The following is a 15,954-nucleotide window of genomic DNA, read 5'->3' as shown; positions in this document are numbered from 1 at the left end:
GAACAATGCTGAACCCACACAGCAAAGCAGAAAGCAGAGAAAGGCAAAACTGGGTCAAATGCAAAAAAATACCAGCAAACAAATAACTTGTCTGAACAATGCAGGACCAAGCAGGGGACAAGCGGACTTCAAGATACACAGGATGAAAAACAAATCACCAGAAGCAACTGAGGGAAGCTTGCTCACTTAAATCTTCCCAGTCTGTAACACCTGACTTCCACTCATCGTCTTCAGGTGATTGACTTCTGTCAACTCGAACAGCTCCACTACACGCAGCCACCACCAGAGGGAGCCCAAACTCAGAAGTCAGGTTAAGAGTGTTTACAACAGGTGTCCCTAATGTGAGAGCAGACCGGGCTGAGAGATAGCGAGATCCTAGAGGAAAGTGGAAGAGAAGTGACCGAAAGAACAGAATAATCGATCGGAGATGGGTCCTGGGTCAGGATGCCTAGCAGTATGGCCTAGAGTTTATAACTTATAAAAGTAACGGGCATAGATGGTACAGAGAGTACAAGACGAAGAGCATGCCCCGGGTGGGAGTTCCAAAGTGTTAGGGACAGAGAAGATAAATACCGGCCATATTGGCAATATAGCTCCCTAAACAGGAAATAAGACGCAGATCCGCAGATTGAGGATAGGTAGCGACAAACGAGTAAAGAGGAAGGAGTTGAAACTGTGTGTGGAAAATGCTCCGTTTTGTGACGGAAACGTTCAAGTTATGTTGCCCTATCTCCTGCATATAATCACCTCAAAGCCATCGTAGAGTGAAAAAAAACATTTTTGACTTGATGTCTCCCTCGTTGAACTGTTTAACACCTGGTTGTGGCTAACCCAAGTCATTGGTAACATGTGGCCTGCAAGGTCGTAGCGACCCCACAGCACAAGATCACACACCCGCACCTTCTTGTAACATGCCGGAGAGCAAGAGACAAGTACCATGGTCACCACCCCGCGCCACATCACAGAGATATAGAACATGATATATGGCAATTATAGGGTTATTCTGACTAATAATATTTATCACCTATCCGCCATTTAGTAGTAGGTCTGCTTATTAAAAGATGGCCACTGCAACAATGCACATTATTGGACTTTGGCTAATTGTATCTTCTGATTCAGTAAATATGGCCACAAAAGGTAATGCGCCTCTTTTAATATGTATTATCATTGCTTGTACGTACCATTAGCAAGTGTCTTTTATATTACTACTTTTCTAGACATGTCCGGAGGGATATTCTCCCCTCTAGAAAATCTACATGACCTGGACAAGGTGAATTGTCACCCTCTTGCCTGTTTCCTGTGCCATGAGCAGTATGAGCACCCATGTCTGCTGGACTGTTACCACAACTTCTGTGCCAATTGCCTCCGTGGCCGGGCTGTAGACAACCGCTTAACCTGTCCTTTATGTGGGTAAGTGACCATGAATAAAAGAACTACCATTCAATACCTGCTGTGATATTCACTATACTTAAAGGGGACCTTTCTCTGGATTTTTTAATTTAAACTAAGAGACTCCTCAAATTGCCTCTGCTCCTCTGATTCTGGAACAATGTGTATTTTTCCCCTGTGCCCCTCCATTCCAAAGTTGTGAACCCCAGTAATGATACAAATTTTCCCTTCAACCAGCTGGGGGCAGTTACCACAGAACTTCTCTGTGGGCGTGGCTGTTTTGATTGGTCGGCATCAGAGGAGAATTAAGCAAACGCCCTCAGTGAAGTTCTGTGGAGGATGCCCTCTTTCTTGAAGGGAAAATATACACCTTTATGTCTGAGGGGCATAACTTTGGAACGGAGGGGCACAGAAGAAAAAGTAAAACTGTTCCAGAATCAGTGGAGCTACAACAATAGAAGGAGGTGCTCCATTTGAAATAGAAGTTTCCAGCAACAGGTCTCTTTTAAGGCAAATTCTAAAAAACAGGTGTTTAATTGTGAGGCCACACATAACAGTTTTGGATTGGACACGTGGTTTTACACTAAATCTGTGTGTTTTTAGAAAATTTCTCTTGGTATCAGTGAATGGAAGTATCTGTCTATATTTGGTGGCTAAAATCTGCCCTGATGGAGGGATTATACTCTGATCTCCTACGCTGGACACCATGGTTATAATTGTTGCTAAAGATGAGCAAAAAGAATTGCATTCCCCTGGTCCAGGCTCCACATTATTACTCTATATGATCTGGACCAGGGCAGTGTGAATTTCCTTAGCTGGCAGTGGATCCTGGGTGCTTTTTGCGTTTACCAGGCTCCTACAGCATCATGACATCGCAAGGGCCTAGTGATTGCAAAAGTCACCCAGTATGCCGGCTGAGGAAGTTCATACTGCTCTGGTCCAGCTACTATGGAGTACCAAAGTGGAGGCTGGGCCAGGAGAGTCCAATTCTTTTTGCTCATCCCTAATTGTTACCTACACTGAACCTTTTCATGAGGTTGTCGGCCTTATTCTTCAAGTCTGCAGTCACTCTAAGTGAATGTAGACTTGTGAATCTACACATCGTGTACACTGCTTGCTGTGAGGATTCTCCAGTGTCAGCAAATGTGTAACTGTAAGTATATGGTTTGCATGCATGCGGACACATGCCAACTAGTCGTGCATGACCTTCCTGAATTTAAGTGTATTAAGCAAGAATGGACAAGTCTAGTCAGAACGTGGCCAGAAGTATGCAAATCGCATAATTGGGTCTCATGACCGACCACTCCTGGTGCTGGCACTGGAGAATTTTCACAGCGTGCAGATTCACAAGTCTGCAGTCACATACAGTGACTGCAGACTTGTAGTTTAAGGCCAGACAACTCCTTAAAGCTGCACTGGGCCTCCGGTTCCCGTGCATATGTAGCGCCCCTGAGGCTCAGTCACCACAGAGGTACTACACCTTCTCCTAAGGTGTGGTGCCCCACCATCCAGGTAAGTTGGAGGCTCCTGACCACACTCCAACACTCGCACCCCACACAATAGAGTAGTTCAGCAAAACCACATTGCAGCTCCTTGCTTAGAGAGAAGCAGAGCACCTTTGGTGGGTCCCTGCTTGGAACATTAGACGTGCTGGGAGGTGGGTGGAGTTGAGAAGACATATAAAAGAGCGGGACAGTTCCAGGGTTGGAGTTCAGTTGAGTTTAGAGGTTGAGTAGGAGAGGAAGCCACTCGGAGAGGAGTGGGGATCCCTGAAAGAGGGATGGAGGAAGGAGTGCTGCAGCTGCCTCAGTGACCTGAGCCAGCTGGCACGGGAAAGGAAAGAAGGAGAAGGACATTGAACCGAAGCCTGAGCTTCCATAGAAGGGAAAAGACAAGTACAGTAGTAGGAGTAAAAGGGAAGGCAGAGGACGTGGGTTAGAGAATGAACCCTGCCTAGAAGTTCTAAGCGCAAGGCCGGGGCCCGGTCCCCGAGGTTGTATGGACACTAATGGTTCTGCAGCAGACACCGGTGCAGTAGTGGGCTGTAAATGCACTACTCCGATCTAAGACTTGAGGGCACAACAGCAACACGGATAGAGAGCCGGGACTTAGGAGTAGAGAGTCCCCGAAGCAGGCTACAGCTGTCTGCCGTGCAAGTAGAGTTCTTGGGAACATCTGTCAGGAGGAACTCCAGCGTAACACAGTACTAGGAGATCTTCACACTTAAAGGCGCTATAGAGGAGACGTTCAGAAAAGGCACATAAGTTGGAGGAGTGTGAAAGGGAGCATTCCATCTTGCCTGGAGGTTGACTGAGTCCCTGACCCGGAGGACACGGCACAGAAGCGGGCACTACAGACTGTGAGTAAAGCTTTGGAACTACATGCCCTGGGTGTCCTCCATTCCTTCCCGCGTCCGTCCGCCTGGCACTGCTACATCCCCTGCGCCAAACACTACACCATCTAAGTGTCTCCACATCTACACTGCCCTGGGATAACAGCCCTGCCTGTGGAGGGCTATACCATCATTGCTGCACCACACCATCTGTCCCGGAGGATCTGTCTGCAGCGTCGGCTTAACACCTCCCTTGCCGAACACCACAGGTGGCGTCACGAACTATTCCATTAACTACATTACACCATTCACATCTCAGCCATTGCTTGGGCGCCCAGGGCCACGGTCCGGGTCACCGCTGCTGTGACACATCCCGCTTATACCGGCCCGGTACCGAGTACCCCACGGCCCTGGGAGGGCGACCCACATATGGCGTAGATGATCTCCTACAGTTGTGGCCAAAAGTATTGACACCCCTGCAATTTTGTCAGATAATACTCAGTTTCTTCATGAAAATTATTGCAAACACAAATTCTTTGTTATTATTATCTTCATTTAATTTGTCTTAAATGAAAAAACACAAAAAGAATTGTCCTAAAGCCAAATTGGATATAATTCCACACCAAACATAAAAAAGAGGGTGGACAAAAGTATTGGCACTGTTCGAAAAATCATGTGATGCTTCTCTAATTTGTGTAATTAACAGCACCTGTAACTTACCTGTGGCACCTAACAGGTATTTGCGCTAACTAAATCACACTTGCAGCCAGTTGACATGGATTAAAGCTGACTCAACCTCTGTCCTGTGTCCTTGTGTGTACCACATTGAGCATACAGAAAAGAAAGAAGACCAAAGAACTGTCTGAGGGCTTGAGAAACCAAATTGTGAGGAAGCATGAGCAATCTCAAGGCTACAAGTCCATCTCCAAAGACCTGAATGTTCCTGTGTCTACCGTGCGCAGTGTCATCAAGAAGTTTAAAGCCCATGGCACTGTGGCTAACCTCCCTAGATGTGGATGGAAAAGAAAAATTGACAAGAGATTTCAACGCAAGATTGTGCGGATGTTGGATAAAGAACCTCGACTAACATCTAAACAAGTTCAAGCTGCCCTGCAGTCCGAGGGTACAACAGTGTCAACCCGTACTATCGTCGGTGTCTGAATGAAAAGGGACTGTATGGTAGGAGACCCAGGAAGACCCCACTTCTTACCCTGAGACATAAAAAAGCCAGGCTGGAGTTTGCCAAAACTTACCTGAAAAAGCCTAAAACGTTTTGGAAGAATGTTCTCTGGTCAGATGAGACAAAAGTAGAGTTTTTTGGGCAAAGGCATCAACATAGAGTTTACAGGAGAAAAAAAGGCATTCAAAGAAAAAAACACGGTCCCTTCAGTCAAACATGGCGGAGGTTCCCTGATGTTTTGGAGTTGCTTTGCTGCCTCTGGCACTGGACTGCTTGACTGTGTGCATGGCTATTTGAAGTCTGAAGACTACCAACAAATTTTGCAGCATAATGTAGGTCCCAGTGTGAGAAAGCTGGGTCTCCCTCAGCGGTCATGGGTCTTCCAGCAGGACAATGACCCAAAACACACTTCAAAAAGCACTAGAAAATGGTTTGAGAGAAAACACTGGAGACTTCTAAGGTGGCCAGCAATGAGTCCAGACCTGAATCCCATAGAACACCTGTGGAGAGATCTAAAAATGGCAGTTTGGAGAAGGCACCCTTCTAATATCAGGGACCTGGAGCAGTTTGCCAAAGAAGAATGGTCTAAAATTCCAGCAGAGCATTGTAAGAAACTCATTGATGGTTACCGGAAGCGGTTGGTCGCAGTTATTTTGGCTAAAGGTTGTGCAGCCAAGTATTAGGCTGAGGGTGCCAATACTTTTGTCTGGCCCATTTTTGGAGTTTTGTGTGAAATGATCAATGTTTTGCTTTTTGCTTCATTCTCTTTTGTGTTTTTTCATTTAAGACAAATAAAATGAAGATAATAATACCAAAGAATTTATGTTTGCAATCATTTTCAGGAAGAAACTGAGTATTATTTTACAAAATTGCAGGGGTGTGAATACTTTTGGCCACAACTGTAGCCCTTGAGACATTACCCCAGTACATACTGGACAGGGCAGTAGAGATAGTGGAGAGAAACAATAGAAAACTGGCATCAGGCTGCAGATAAAGTTACCCTTTGTTACTCATAATTGTTCCTGACATGACACATAGCGGATCTCAGGAGCTCTAGTTCTGAACAGCTGCAAGTGGAGTGTTACTACTTTTAGCTCAGACATAAAGCTGAAACAAAGGCTTCTGGGCAGAGACAGAACGTGATAAGAGGACTCTGCTGATCCCAATTGTAGTCACACGTGCAGATAATCTTACATGCTACATTTAGGCTACCTTTAAACACTATATTTTTTTTTTTTTACCAAAAGATACGAGCAATAAAAGTTTTGCCTGATATATTTATTTATTTTTGCTATTTTTTTTTGCATTGTTATTTTTAAATTAATGTGTTTTACAACATGTGTGGGTTTTTTTTTTTTTGCTGAATTTTTTTATTGCCTTTACTCATTCCAAGTCATGTTTTACTGGTCATGTGAATTCAAGTTTATCATTAAAATACTCAATTTGTTCAATTAACGGCCTTCAAAGGAGGCAAAACAGCTTCCTTTCGACGGATTGGTGACCTGGCAAATTTTGTGGGTGCCTTTGAATTCCCCATGATAGATCTCCCGGAGTGGCCTGTGGGCCCAACACTTACAGGGGCACCACCCAGATGGCTAAAGGTTCAGCAGTCCAAAAAGAGAAGCAGCAGAGGAGATTCCTCTAACCCGACTTGAGGACTTCTCCCGGTATTGTCACGTCCTGGGTTGCGACAAGTCTGAATACAATTGGAGTGTTCCCCAAATAGAAACACCGTCTGGATAGCAATATATATACACTCTCGTGGATATATATACAAGTGTTTTGTTTTGCTTTGATCTGTCATATCTGTTTGAATGTTTTTGTTATATGCAGATGTTCAGCGATAGCTGAATGTTTTTTCTAGATTTGTTATGCTGGGGAGAGAGTCTCGGGTCTTTTCTGGGCTTCCTCTCTCCTGGTGGGGTATCTGGGTAGTGTTCTACCAGATCCAGCATCAGTGATGCATAAAAATAAGAGTGTTTACTCCAATGTGACTCTTCAGGTATTCCTTTTCCCTCTTTTTTTATCCTGTACTCTCTTCACTCTAAATCCTTCGCTTCTTACCTCTTGCTCCCTTTCCAACCCCTTACTTTACCCAATCTCTATATAGGTGTCATAGCCCCTCCCTCGAGCAGATATCTAATAATTGGAGATGTACAATTCCCATCAGATTATGGATAAAATTAAGTTTTGCTCCTTTACTGTAAAGGGGCTGAACATACCCGAGAAAAGGAGACAGGTCCTGACCACAAATAATTAGCAAAAGGTCTCGGTTCTAATGCTTCAGGAGGCCCACTTTAAAACTGGTGCTATACCACAATGCGTTCGCCCCAAATGATACCATAGTTCTAACCCATATTCTAAGTCCAAAAGAGTCTCAATAGCCTTTCACAAAACTTTCATGCCTGAGGTTCTTGACTCTGTAATAGACCCAGAAGGCAGATATATCTTCTTGTTAATATCATGTGCAACCTGTAAACTGGTTATAGCTAACGTATATTTCCCTAACCAAGGACAGCGGAAATTTGGAGCAGAATGCAAGAGATGCCTTGAGAACTTCGCTGGCTCCTCTCCTGTGATATTAGGGGGGGACTTTTACATCCCCATGAACTTCGCGGTGGACGTTTCCTCAGGTAGGACATCATACCCCTTATCCTCTGTTAATCAAATTAAGAAACAGATGAGATTGCTGGACATTTGGAGGGTCCTCCACCTTGACACTAGAGGCTATAGTTTCTTCTCACAAACTCACAACATTTACAGTAGAATAGATTATTTTTTTATATCACACAACTTGCTGATCTGCCAGTGGAGGCGGATGTGGGGTCGATACTATGGTCAGATCATGCCCCAAATTTTTTTCCATCATATTAAATTCAAATGTCAAATCGGGGTTCTCGTGGCGCCTGATTGAAAATTTACTTCAAGACACCTTGTGCAAATCAGAGGTGGAACGATCAATATCCAATTTTATAATTGATCATGGTGAAGATCCTACATCTCCTATCAAGTGGGAAGCTTTAAAAAGTGTTGTGAGGGGGGGTATTTATCTCACATGGTGCTCGTCTCAAAAAAAGAGAGAATCGCGGAGTTATCCAGTCTATCAGATCAAATTTACAAACTAGAAAATAAACACAAACGTGATCTAGACCCCGCTACATTTGCACACCTCTCTATCTCCAGACAAAAAATGTTGGCTTTACTGGACCAGAAATCCTGATGCTTTAGGGCACGGATCAGGAACCGTTTCTATCAACTTGGAAATAAAAGCTGCAAGTTACTGGCCATAGCTATACACCCGCGTGACTTAAACCCTTATATACCCCTTATCAAAACAAGGGGGGGAAGGAAGGTACACAGTACCGGGCATATTCTTGTGGGCTTCAGTGACTATTATAAAACTTTATATTATATAGCTGATCACTATATGGATCTACCAGTACAGTCACTTCACAATAACATTAATATGTACTTACAACAAAATAGTATTCATCCCATACCGGAGGACAAACTGACAGACCTAGAAAAAGATTTCACATTGGAGGAGGTGTCTGAAACAATTAAAGAACTAAAAACTAAAACAGGGAAAGAGTCCTGGCCCGGATGGGTATACAGCTGGTTTTTATAAGTCATTCTCCGACTCGTTGAGCCCAATGCTCCTCGCAATTTGTAATTCTATCTCCTTGGGAGGATCCTTTCCTTCCCAGGCTTTGACCGCTCACATCACGGTCTTACCTAAGCCAGGTAAGGACCCTTCTTACTGTAACAATTACCCGCCAATATCCTTAATAAATATAGGTATTAAAATTTACGCAAAAATGATTGCAAAAATTTTGGCACCCCTTCTTCTGAACATCATAAATCAAGATTAGGTGGGCTTTGTTCCAGGGCGGGAGGCAAGAGACAATACCATCCGGACTATATCATTGATAGATAGGGCGGAGAGGGAGGGGGACCCCATGTGTATCCTGTCGATTGATGCTGATAAAGCCTTCAACAGGGTACACTGGGATTTCATGTTTCAAGCTCTACAACGAATTGGCTTGAAAGGAATAATGCTCCAGAGGATCTCAGCTTTGTATACATGTCCTAGTGCACAAGTTAAGGTGAATGGTGCTCTCTCAGATGCATTCCCCATTAGGAACGGTACGAGGCAGGGATGTCCACTCTCCCCCCTTCTATATATATTAGCAATGGAGTACCTTGCCACCACATTACGTAATAACCCCTCAATCAAAGGAGTTAAATTGAGGTCAGAAGAACACAAATTGACACTTTTCACGGATGATGTTCTCTTGTATGTCACCTCCCCCACAATAAGGTTACCAAACATTATTTCAGAGTTACATGAATTTGGCCTATTGAGTAATTTTAAAATTAACTCGCATAAATCTGAGATTCTGAATATATCATTACAACCCTCTGTGGTGGAAAAGTTGCGCACCTCCTTCCCCTTTAAATGGCGTTCTGACTCCATCACCTATTTGGGAATCAAAATAACACCTAAAGTGTCCAGGCCATATGATACCAATTTCAAGCCTGCCTTACATAAAGCAGAATCGGACCTAGAAAAATGGCACAAACTCCCGTTATCATGGTTTGGTAGAGCCAATGTAATTAAAATGGACTTATTGCCTTCTTTATTATTTCCAAACAATCCCCATATATCTACCTGTCTCCTTTTTTTCCCGCCTTAAAAAAGCGATTTCCCGGTTTGTGTGGTCCCATACACGGGCTCGAATATCATACCACCTATTAAGTCGTCCTAAAAGAATGGGTGGAGTCGGCCTACCGGACTTTTTAACTTATAGCTGTGTTTCATTGGGAACTTGTATTCTAGATTTATATCATAGCCGGGATAGTAAGAAATGGGTCAATTTGGAAAGTGATCTTAATGGTAGTGATCCTCAAATTATACTGTGGTCCACGGGGGGTGGGGGGAAGGGGGGAGCCACCTTGCTGTTCCTGATCAGGAACATGATCTTGTTTATTAAACAGAGGCACAGGGCTCTTCAGACCTCAACATCTCCTGGGCCACTGACTCCTATTTATGATAACCGTAATTTCCCTGCCGGTTTTAATAGGAAATTTTATCTAGATAAGTGTAGGAGTTCACGTCCTATTGTTTATGATTTCATGGATCAACCTGATATGAGGTCATTAGACGAGATATTTCAGGGCGGAGTACCACCTACAGGTACCTGGTTCTTTTATGAACAACTAAGAAGTTTTATAACTGCTATATTCAAACAAAATGAGATCAGTAGACCTTTAACTCCCTTCGAGGAGCTCTGTGTCACAGGGGACCCTCCGGCCCACACGGTTTCTTTGCTGTACTATCTTTTCCAAAAAAGTCAGACTCCAACTCATGACTTCCCATTATTTTTCTCAAAATGGGAGCATTACGTGGGGTGATCCTTATCTCAAGAGGAGAGGAGCAGGGTGCTTCTATTTACATTTAGAACGTCGTTACACTTGTTATCACAGGAGAGGAGCTACAAGATTTAAACAAGGTGGTACCGGTTTCCGTCTATGGTGCATCCTATGTTTCCAGTGATTCCAGACACATGTTGGAGATGCTTAAAGGATAAAGGTATATATGTTCACATATGGTGGGACTGCCCACCTATAAAGAAAATATGGTTGTCGATTTTTGATCTCTACAACAGGCTATCAATATGTCAAATTCAACCTACAGTGGAACTTGCTTGCACTTTTATCTTTATGTGATATGTCGATTTCCAGATTTAAGAAGAATCTCCTCAGGCACTTTCTCACGGCTACTCGGAATCTGATCCCCTGGTTTTGGAAGCAAGAGAAATACCCTTCTCGCTCTGAATTTGTTGCAGAACTCAATGATATTTATAGAATGGAGTATTTGCTGATTCAAACCACAGGGAACCCTGACAGACTATATAACACTTGGGCCTCCTGGCTAGCATTCAGGGAAACCCAGGAATTAGATATCTGGCTATCGGGACCTTGATTCATATACAGGATAGCATCAGAAATATTCTGTACACTTTAGATCTTGTTCACTTGGTTTGACCTGTTTGTCTTTGGCTTAAAATGGTCTTCACCAACTTATTATCTCCTCCGTATGGGACGGAGGACACAAAAGTGCTCGAGGGGGGGGGGTCTGGATTACTTGACCCTCTACTTATAACTTTCTCCTTACCTCTACTTCCCCCTTTTTTTTTCTCTCCCCCTCTCTTCCTTCCTCTCTTTCCTTTTTCTTTTCTTCCCTTGGACTTCTTTTTAATTTTTTTTCCTGTTATTTTAATGTTGTTCATCAAACCTCTATTTTAATTTTCATGAGAATACCCAACACAGAGGTTGATTTGTGTATGACAATTTTCTGGACTGAATGGTATTAATAGTTGTTATTCCAATTAGAAGATACAGTAATATTGGTGTCAAGTACGCAACAATGGAATTAATATGCAACTTGTTTTTCACTCAAGAACCAGACATGATATTGTTGAAAGCAATGTTTTATTTTAATATTGATAATTCAATAAACATGATTTACACAAAACACTCAAGTTGTAACGTGAGAAATGCAATGAGAAATGCTAATCATATGAACACGGGTGTATTTGTTTACAGTTGTGGCCAAAAGTATTGACACCTCTGCAATTTTGTCAGATAATACTCAATTTCTTCCTGAAAATGATTGCAATCACAAATTCTTTGGTATTATTATCTTCATTTAATTTGTCTTAAATGAAAAAACACAAAAGAGAATGAAGCAAAAAGCAAAACATTGACCATTTCACACAAAACTCCAAAAATGGGCCAGACAAAGTATTGGCACCCTCAGCCTAATACTTGGTTGCACAACCTTTAGCCAAAATAACTGCGACCAACCGCTTCCGGTAACCATCAATGAGTTTCTTACAATGCTCTGCTGGAATTTTAGACCATTCTCCTTTGGCAAACTGCTCCAGGTCCCTGATATTAGAAGGGTGCCTTCTCCAAACTGCCATTTTTAGATCTCTCCACAGGTGTTCTATTGGATTCAGGTCTGGACTCATTGCTGGCCACCTTAGAAGTCTCCAGTGCTTTCTCTCAAACCATTTTCTAGTGCTTTTTGAAGTGTGTTTTGGGTCATTGTCCTGCTGGAAGACCCATGACCTCTGAGGGAGACCCAGCTTTCTCACACTGGGCCCTATATTATGCTGCAAAATTTGTTGGTAGTCTTCAGACTTCATAATGCCATGCACACTGTCAAGCAGTCCAGTGCCAGAGGCAGCAAAGCAACCCCAAAACATCAGGGAACCTCCGCCATGTTTGACTGTAAGGACCGTGTTTTTTTCTTTGAATGCTTCTTTTTTCTCCTGTAAACTCTATGTTGATGCCTTTGCCCAAAAAGCTCTACTTTTGTCTCATCTGACCAGAGAACATTCTTCCAAAACGTTTTAAGCTTTTTCAGGTAAGTTTTGGCAAACTCCAGCCTGGCTTTTTTATGTCTCGGGGTAAGAAGTGGGGTCTTCCTGGGTCTCCTACCATACAGTCCCTTTTCATTCAGACGCCGACGGATAGTACGGGTTGACACTGTTGTACCCTCGGACTGCAGGGCAGCTTGAACTTGTTTGGATGTTAGTCGAGGTTCTTTATCCAACATCCGCACAATCTTGCGTTGAAATCTCTTGTCAATTTTTCTTTTCCGTCCACATCTAGGGAGGTTAGCCACAGTGCCATGGGCTTTAAACTTCTTGATGACACTGCGCACGGTAGACACAGGAACATTCAGGTCTTTGGAGATGGACTTGTAGCCTTGAGATTGCTCATGCTTCCTCACAATTTGGTTTCTCAAGTCCTCAGACAGTTCTTTGGTCTTCTTTCTTTTCTCCATGCTCAATGTGGTACACACAAGGACATAGGACAGAGGTTGAGTCAACTTTAATCCATGTCAACTGGCTGCAAGTGTGATTTAGTTATTGCCAACACCTGTTAGGTGCCACAGGTAAGTTACAGGTGCTGTTAATTACACAAATTAGAGAAGCATCACATGATTTTTCGAACAGTGCCAATACTTTTGTCCACCCTCTTTTTTATGTTTGGTGTGGAATTATATCCAATTTGGCTTTAGGACAATTCTTTTTGTGTTTTTTCATTTAAGACAAATTAAATGAAGATAATAATAACAAAGAATTTGTGTTTGCAATCATTTTCAGGAAGAATATTATCTGACAAAATTGCAGGGGTGTCAATACTTTTGGCCACAACTGTAGTTAGAAATAAGCAATAGAAGTCTATGAAAGTATGATGCTACCAGATAATAAAAGTTCATATCTACAGAATAAGTATTGGAAAAAACCTCTTTGGGTAGGACTTAGCTAGGGAGGGCGTGGATTCAAGTAACTTGAAAAACAGACCCTCATTCAGCAATTGCAAATGACCTCTTAAAGGGATTGCTCAGAACTGGAAAAACATTCCTGCAATTTTCCAAAAACAGTGCCACAGGTGCCCACTGTTTGTGTGGGACTGTTTGTATGGGGAAATGGAACTCAGTCTCATTCACCTTAAAAGGCTTGTCCAATCCAAATTGATAAGTCTGTAGTCACTCTGTATGAGTGCAGACTCATGAATCCCCCCAGCACACGTACTGTGCACTGCAGGGATTCACTGATTTCTGAGCCGGGATCGGAGGGTATGTATGAGTTATACATACTCCTGGCCGGAGCCTGTCCAGTGGGCACTGTCTCACTCCATACACTTGTATTGAGCAAGACTGCACCCCGTCTAGTGACATGGCCGTCTAGTGGGCATAGCCTACTAGAGAACGCGGCCTCGCCCCATACAAATGTATGGAAGTGAGGCTGTGCCCACTGGTCAGGAGTATGTTTAACATATACATACCATCCGAACCCAGCTCAGAAAATCTCCGCAGCGCACAAGGCGTGTGCTGGGGGGGATTCTTACGTCTGCAGTCACACAGAGTGACTACAGACCAATCGATTTTGACTGGACAATCCCTTTAATAAAGCTCAGTTACTATATCCAACACTTAGACTATCTTTGTGATTTTAATTATAGAAATAAGCTATTTTTTTGTCAATCCCTTTAATATTCACATCCTCTGCAATTCAGTGGGCATTTGTATAAATCCTTACCCTGACGACTGTAATGTGGCACATTTTAGCATTTACAATGGATTTTAAAATTCTACACACCCCTGTTAAAATGCCTTTATTTTGTCATGTCAAAAAAACATAAAAAGAAGAATCATTTCAGAACTTTTCCACCCTTAATGTCACCTATAATCTATAGAAATCTATTGAGAAGCAGCCAGAAATCATTGAAAAATAGAAATCTCAAAACTAAGATAATGTAGTTACGTAAGTGTGAAGATCCTTTCATAATTGAGGATGTGGTTGTGTTAAGAATAACCCAATCACATTTACACTCCTGGTAAATAGTAGTAAACAGCCATCATCATTGATAGTGATTCTGAAAAACCCCCTATAAAGTTTAACTGTTCTAGTAGGATTTTCCTGACTTTTTCATAGTTGCATTTTACAGCAAAAGCCATGGTCCATAAACAGCTTACAACACAGCAAAGGGATCTAATTTTTGGAAGTTATCAATCAGGAGAAGGATACAAAAACATTTCCAAACCATTAGATATACAATGAAGCACGGGGATGATGGTAATCAAGAAGTGGCTTACATTTGGCACAACAGTGACATTACCTAGAACTGGACATCCCTCAAAAATTGATTGAAAAACAAGAAGAAAATTGGTCTGTGAGGCTGCTAAGAGGCCTACAGCAACATTAAAGGAGCTGCAGGAATTTCTGGCAAGTACTTGTGTTAGGAGTCAGGTTTCTGTGGTCGCTATGCAGGAATCCAGACCCTCACATTGTGCAGTCTCCTGCTCTTTGTCCACTGCAGAGGAGATTGCAGAGGAGATTGCCTTGCAGCAAATCTCTCCTGAGGCTAAGTCCTTCTCTCCTCTTACTGAGCATGCTCATGGGACGATCTCCCATTAGAGATCGGGAGTCATGTGCTCAGGTCCTGCTCCAAATCTCATTTGTCCATTTCAGAGATCTGGAGGCGTGCGGAAGGTGCCGGTTGCTATAAAAGGCGCGCATGGCTGTTCCGCCATGCGTTAGTATAGACATACTTGCTGCTGAGTGAATGTTTGATGGATGCATGATCTGGTGAATGACTCATTTGAAACCCCTTCCCTTTGATAATACGCTTGTGTGAGGGATTGAGCTACTACCAGCGCGCTATTGCTCCATACTCAGCTGCTAGCGTCCGACATTGTGCCTGCGCCACAGCAGTGTCATTGAGCGGCAGTATTCACGCCGCACTGCAGTAGCAGCCCACTTGAGCATTCGCGGCTGCGACGCTATATACTCGGACACACGCGGTAGGACTAGAAGGTCTTAGTGCCGCCATCTTGGGCTATTTCTGTGACCGCTTACCTTGTGTGTTATTGCTCTGAGCTCCTGTGACCCTAACAGGCTCAGTACTTTATGTTTTTGCCATCTCTGTGACTGAACAGCGATTGCTTTGCGTACCAGGGTGAAGGCTAACCCGGTGCGCACCTCCGCCATATTGCTCTGCCACCGACTAGCAGCGGTTACACCACCTACCGCACGGTGGACCCCAAGCGGCGAACGCACTTTATTTATATTTTTATTTAGTGCTTTCTGCCGTTCCTAACATTATACTAGCGTCAGGGTCTGGCTAGTGATGGCAGAACAGCAGCAACTCTTGCAGTGCATTCGGCAGTTTGAGGGTCGGTTGGCCACTCTTGAGAGGGCTCTCTCAGCTGCGCAATCCACCGAAGCTGCTGTGCAAGCAATCACTGACGCGGTTACGCGTATGTCCACGTCCTCCCACTCGCCGACAGTTACCCGCCTCCCGTTGCCCGATAAATTTTCTGGCGAGGCGCCTCCTGTAGGGGTTTCATAAGCCAGTGCTCTATTCAGCTGGAGCTACTGGCTGCGCGATTCCCTACGGAATGGGCCAAGGTGGAGTTTATTGCATCCCTTCTGTCGGGCAAGGCGTTGGAGTGGGCTACGCCACTATGGGA

The 15,954-nt window shown here is 43.5% G+C and overlaps 1 protein-coding gene across 1 annotated transcript in view; it reads left to right on the top strand.

Annotated features, from left to right (window-relative positions):
- The first annotated feature begins 1,219 nt into the window (after nt 1-1,219).
- RNF207 (ring finger protein 207) overlaps nt 1,220-15,954 on the top strand; it is a 152,829-nt gene continuing 138,094 nt past the window's right edge. The window contains exon 1 of the mRNA XM_073561684.1: nt 1,220-1,410. Coding sequence (XP_073417785.1) covers nt 1,220-1,410 — 191 coding nt within the window. The remainder of the gene's footprint in view (nt 1,411-15,954) is intronic.

The sequence above is a fragment of the Dendrobates tinctorius genome, unplaced genomic scaffold, assembly GCF_039654945.1.
Source record: "Dendrobates tinctorius isolate UK_male_01 unplaced genomic scaffold, ASM3965494v1 ptg000326l, whole genome shotgun sequence".
Lineage (NCBI taxonomy): Eukaryota > Metazoa > Chordata > Amphibia > Anura > Dendrobatidae > Dendrobates > Dendrobates tinctorius.
The sequence above is the reverse complement of the archived record's forward strand: the minus strand, read 5'-3'. Positions and strand labels throughout refer to the sequence as shown.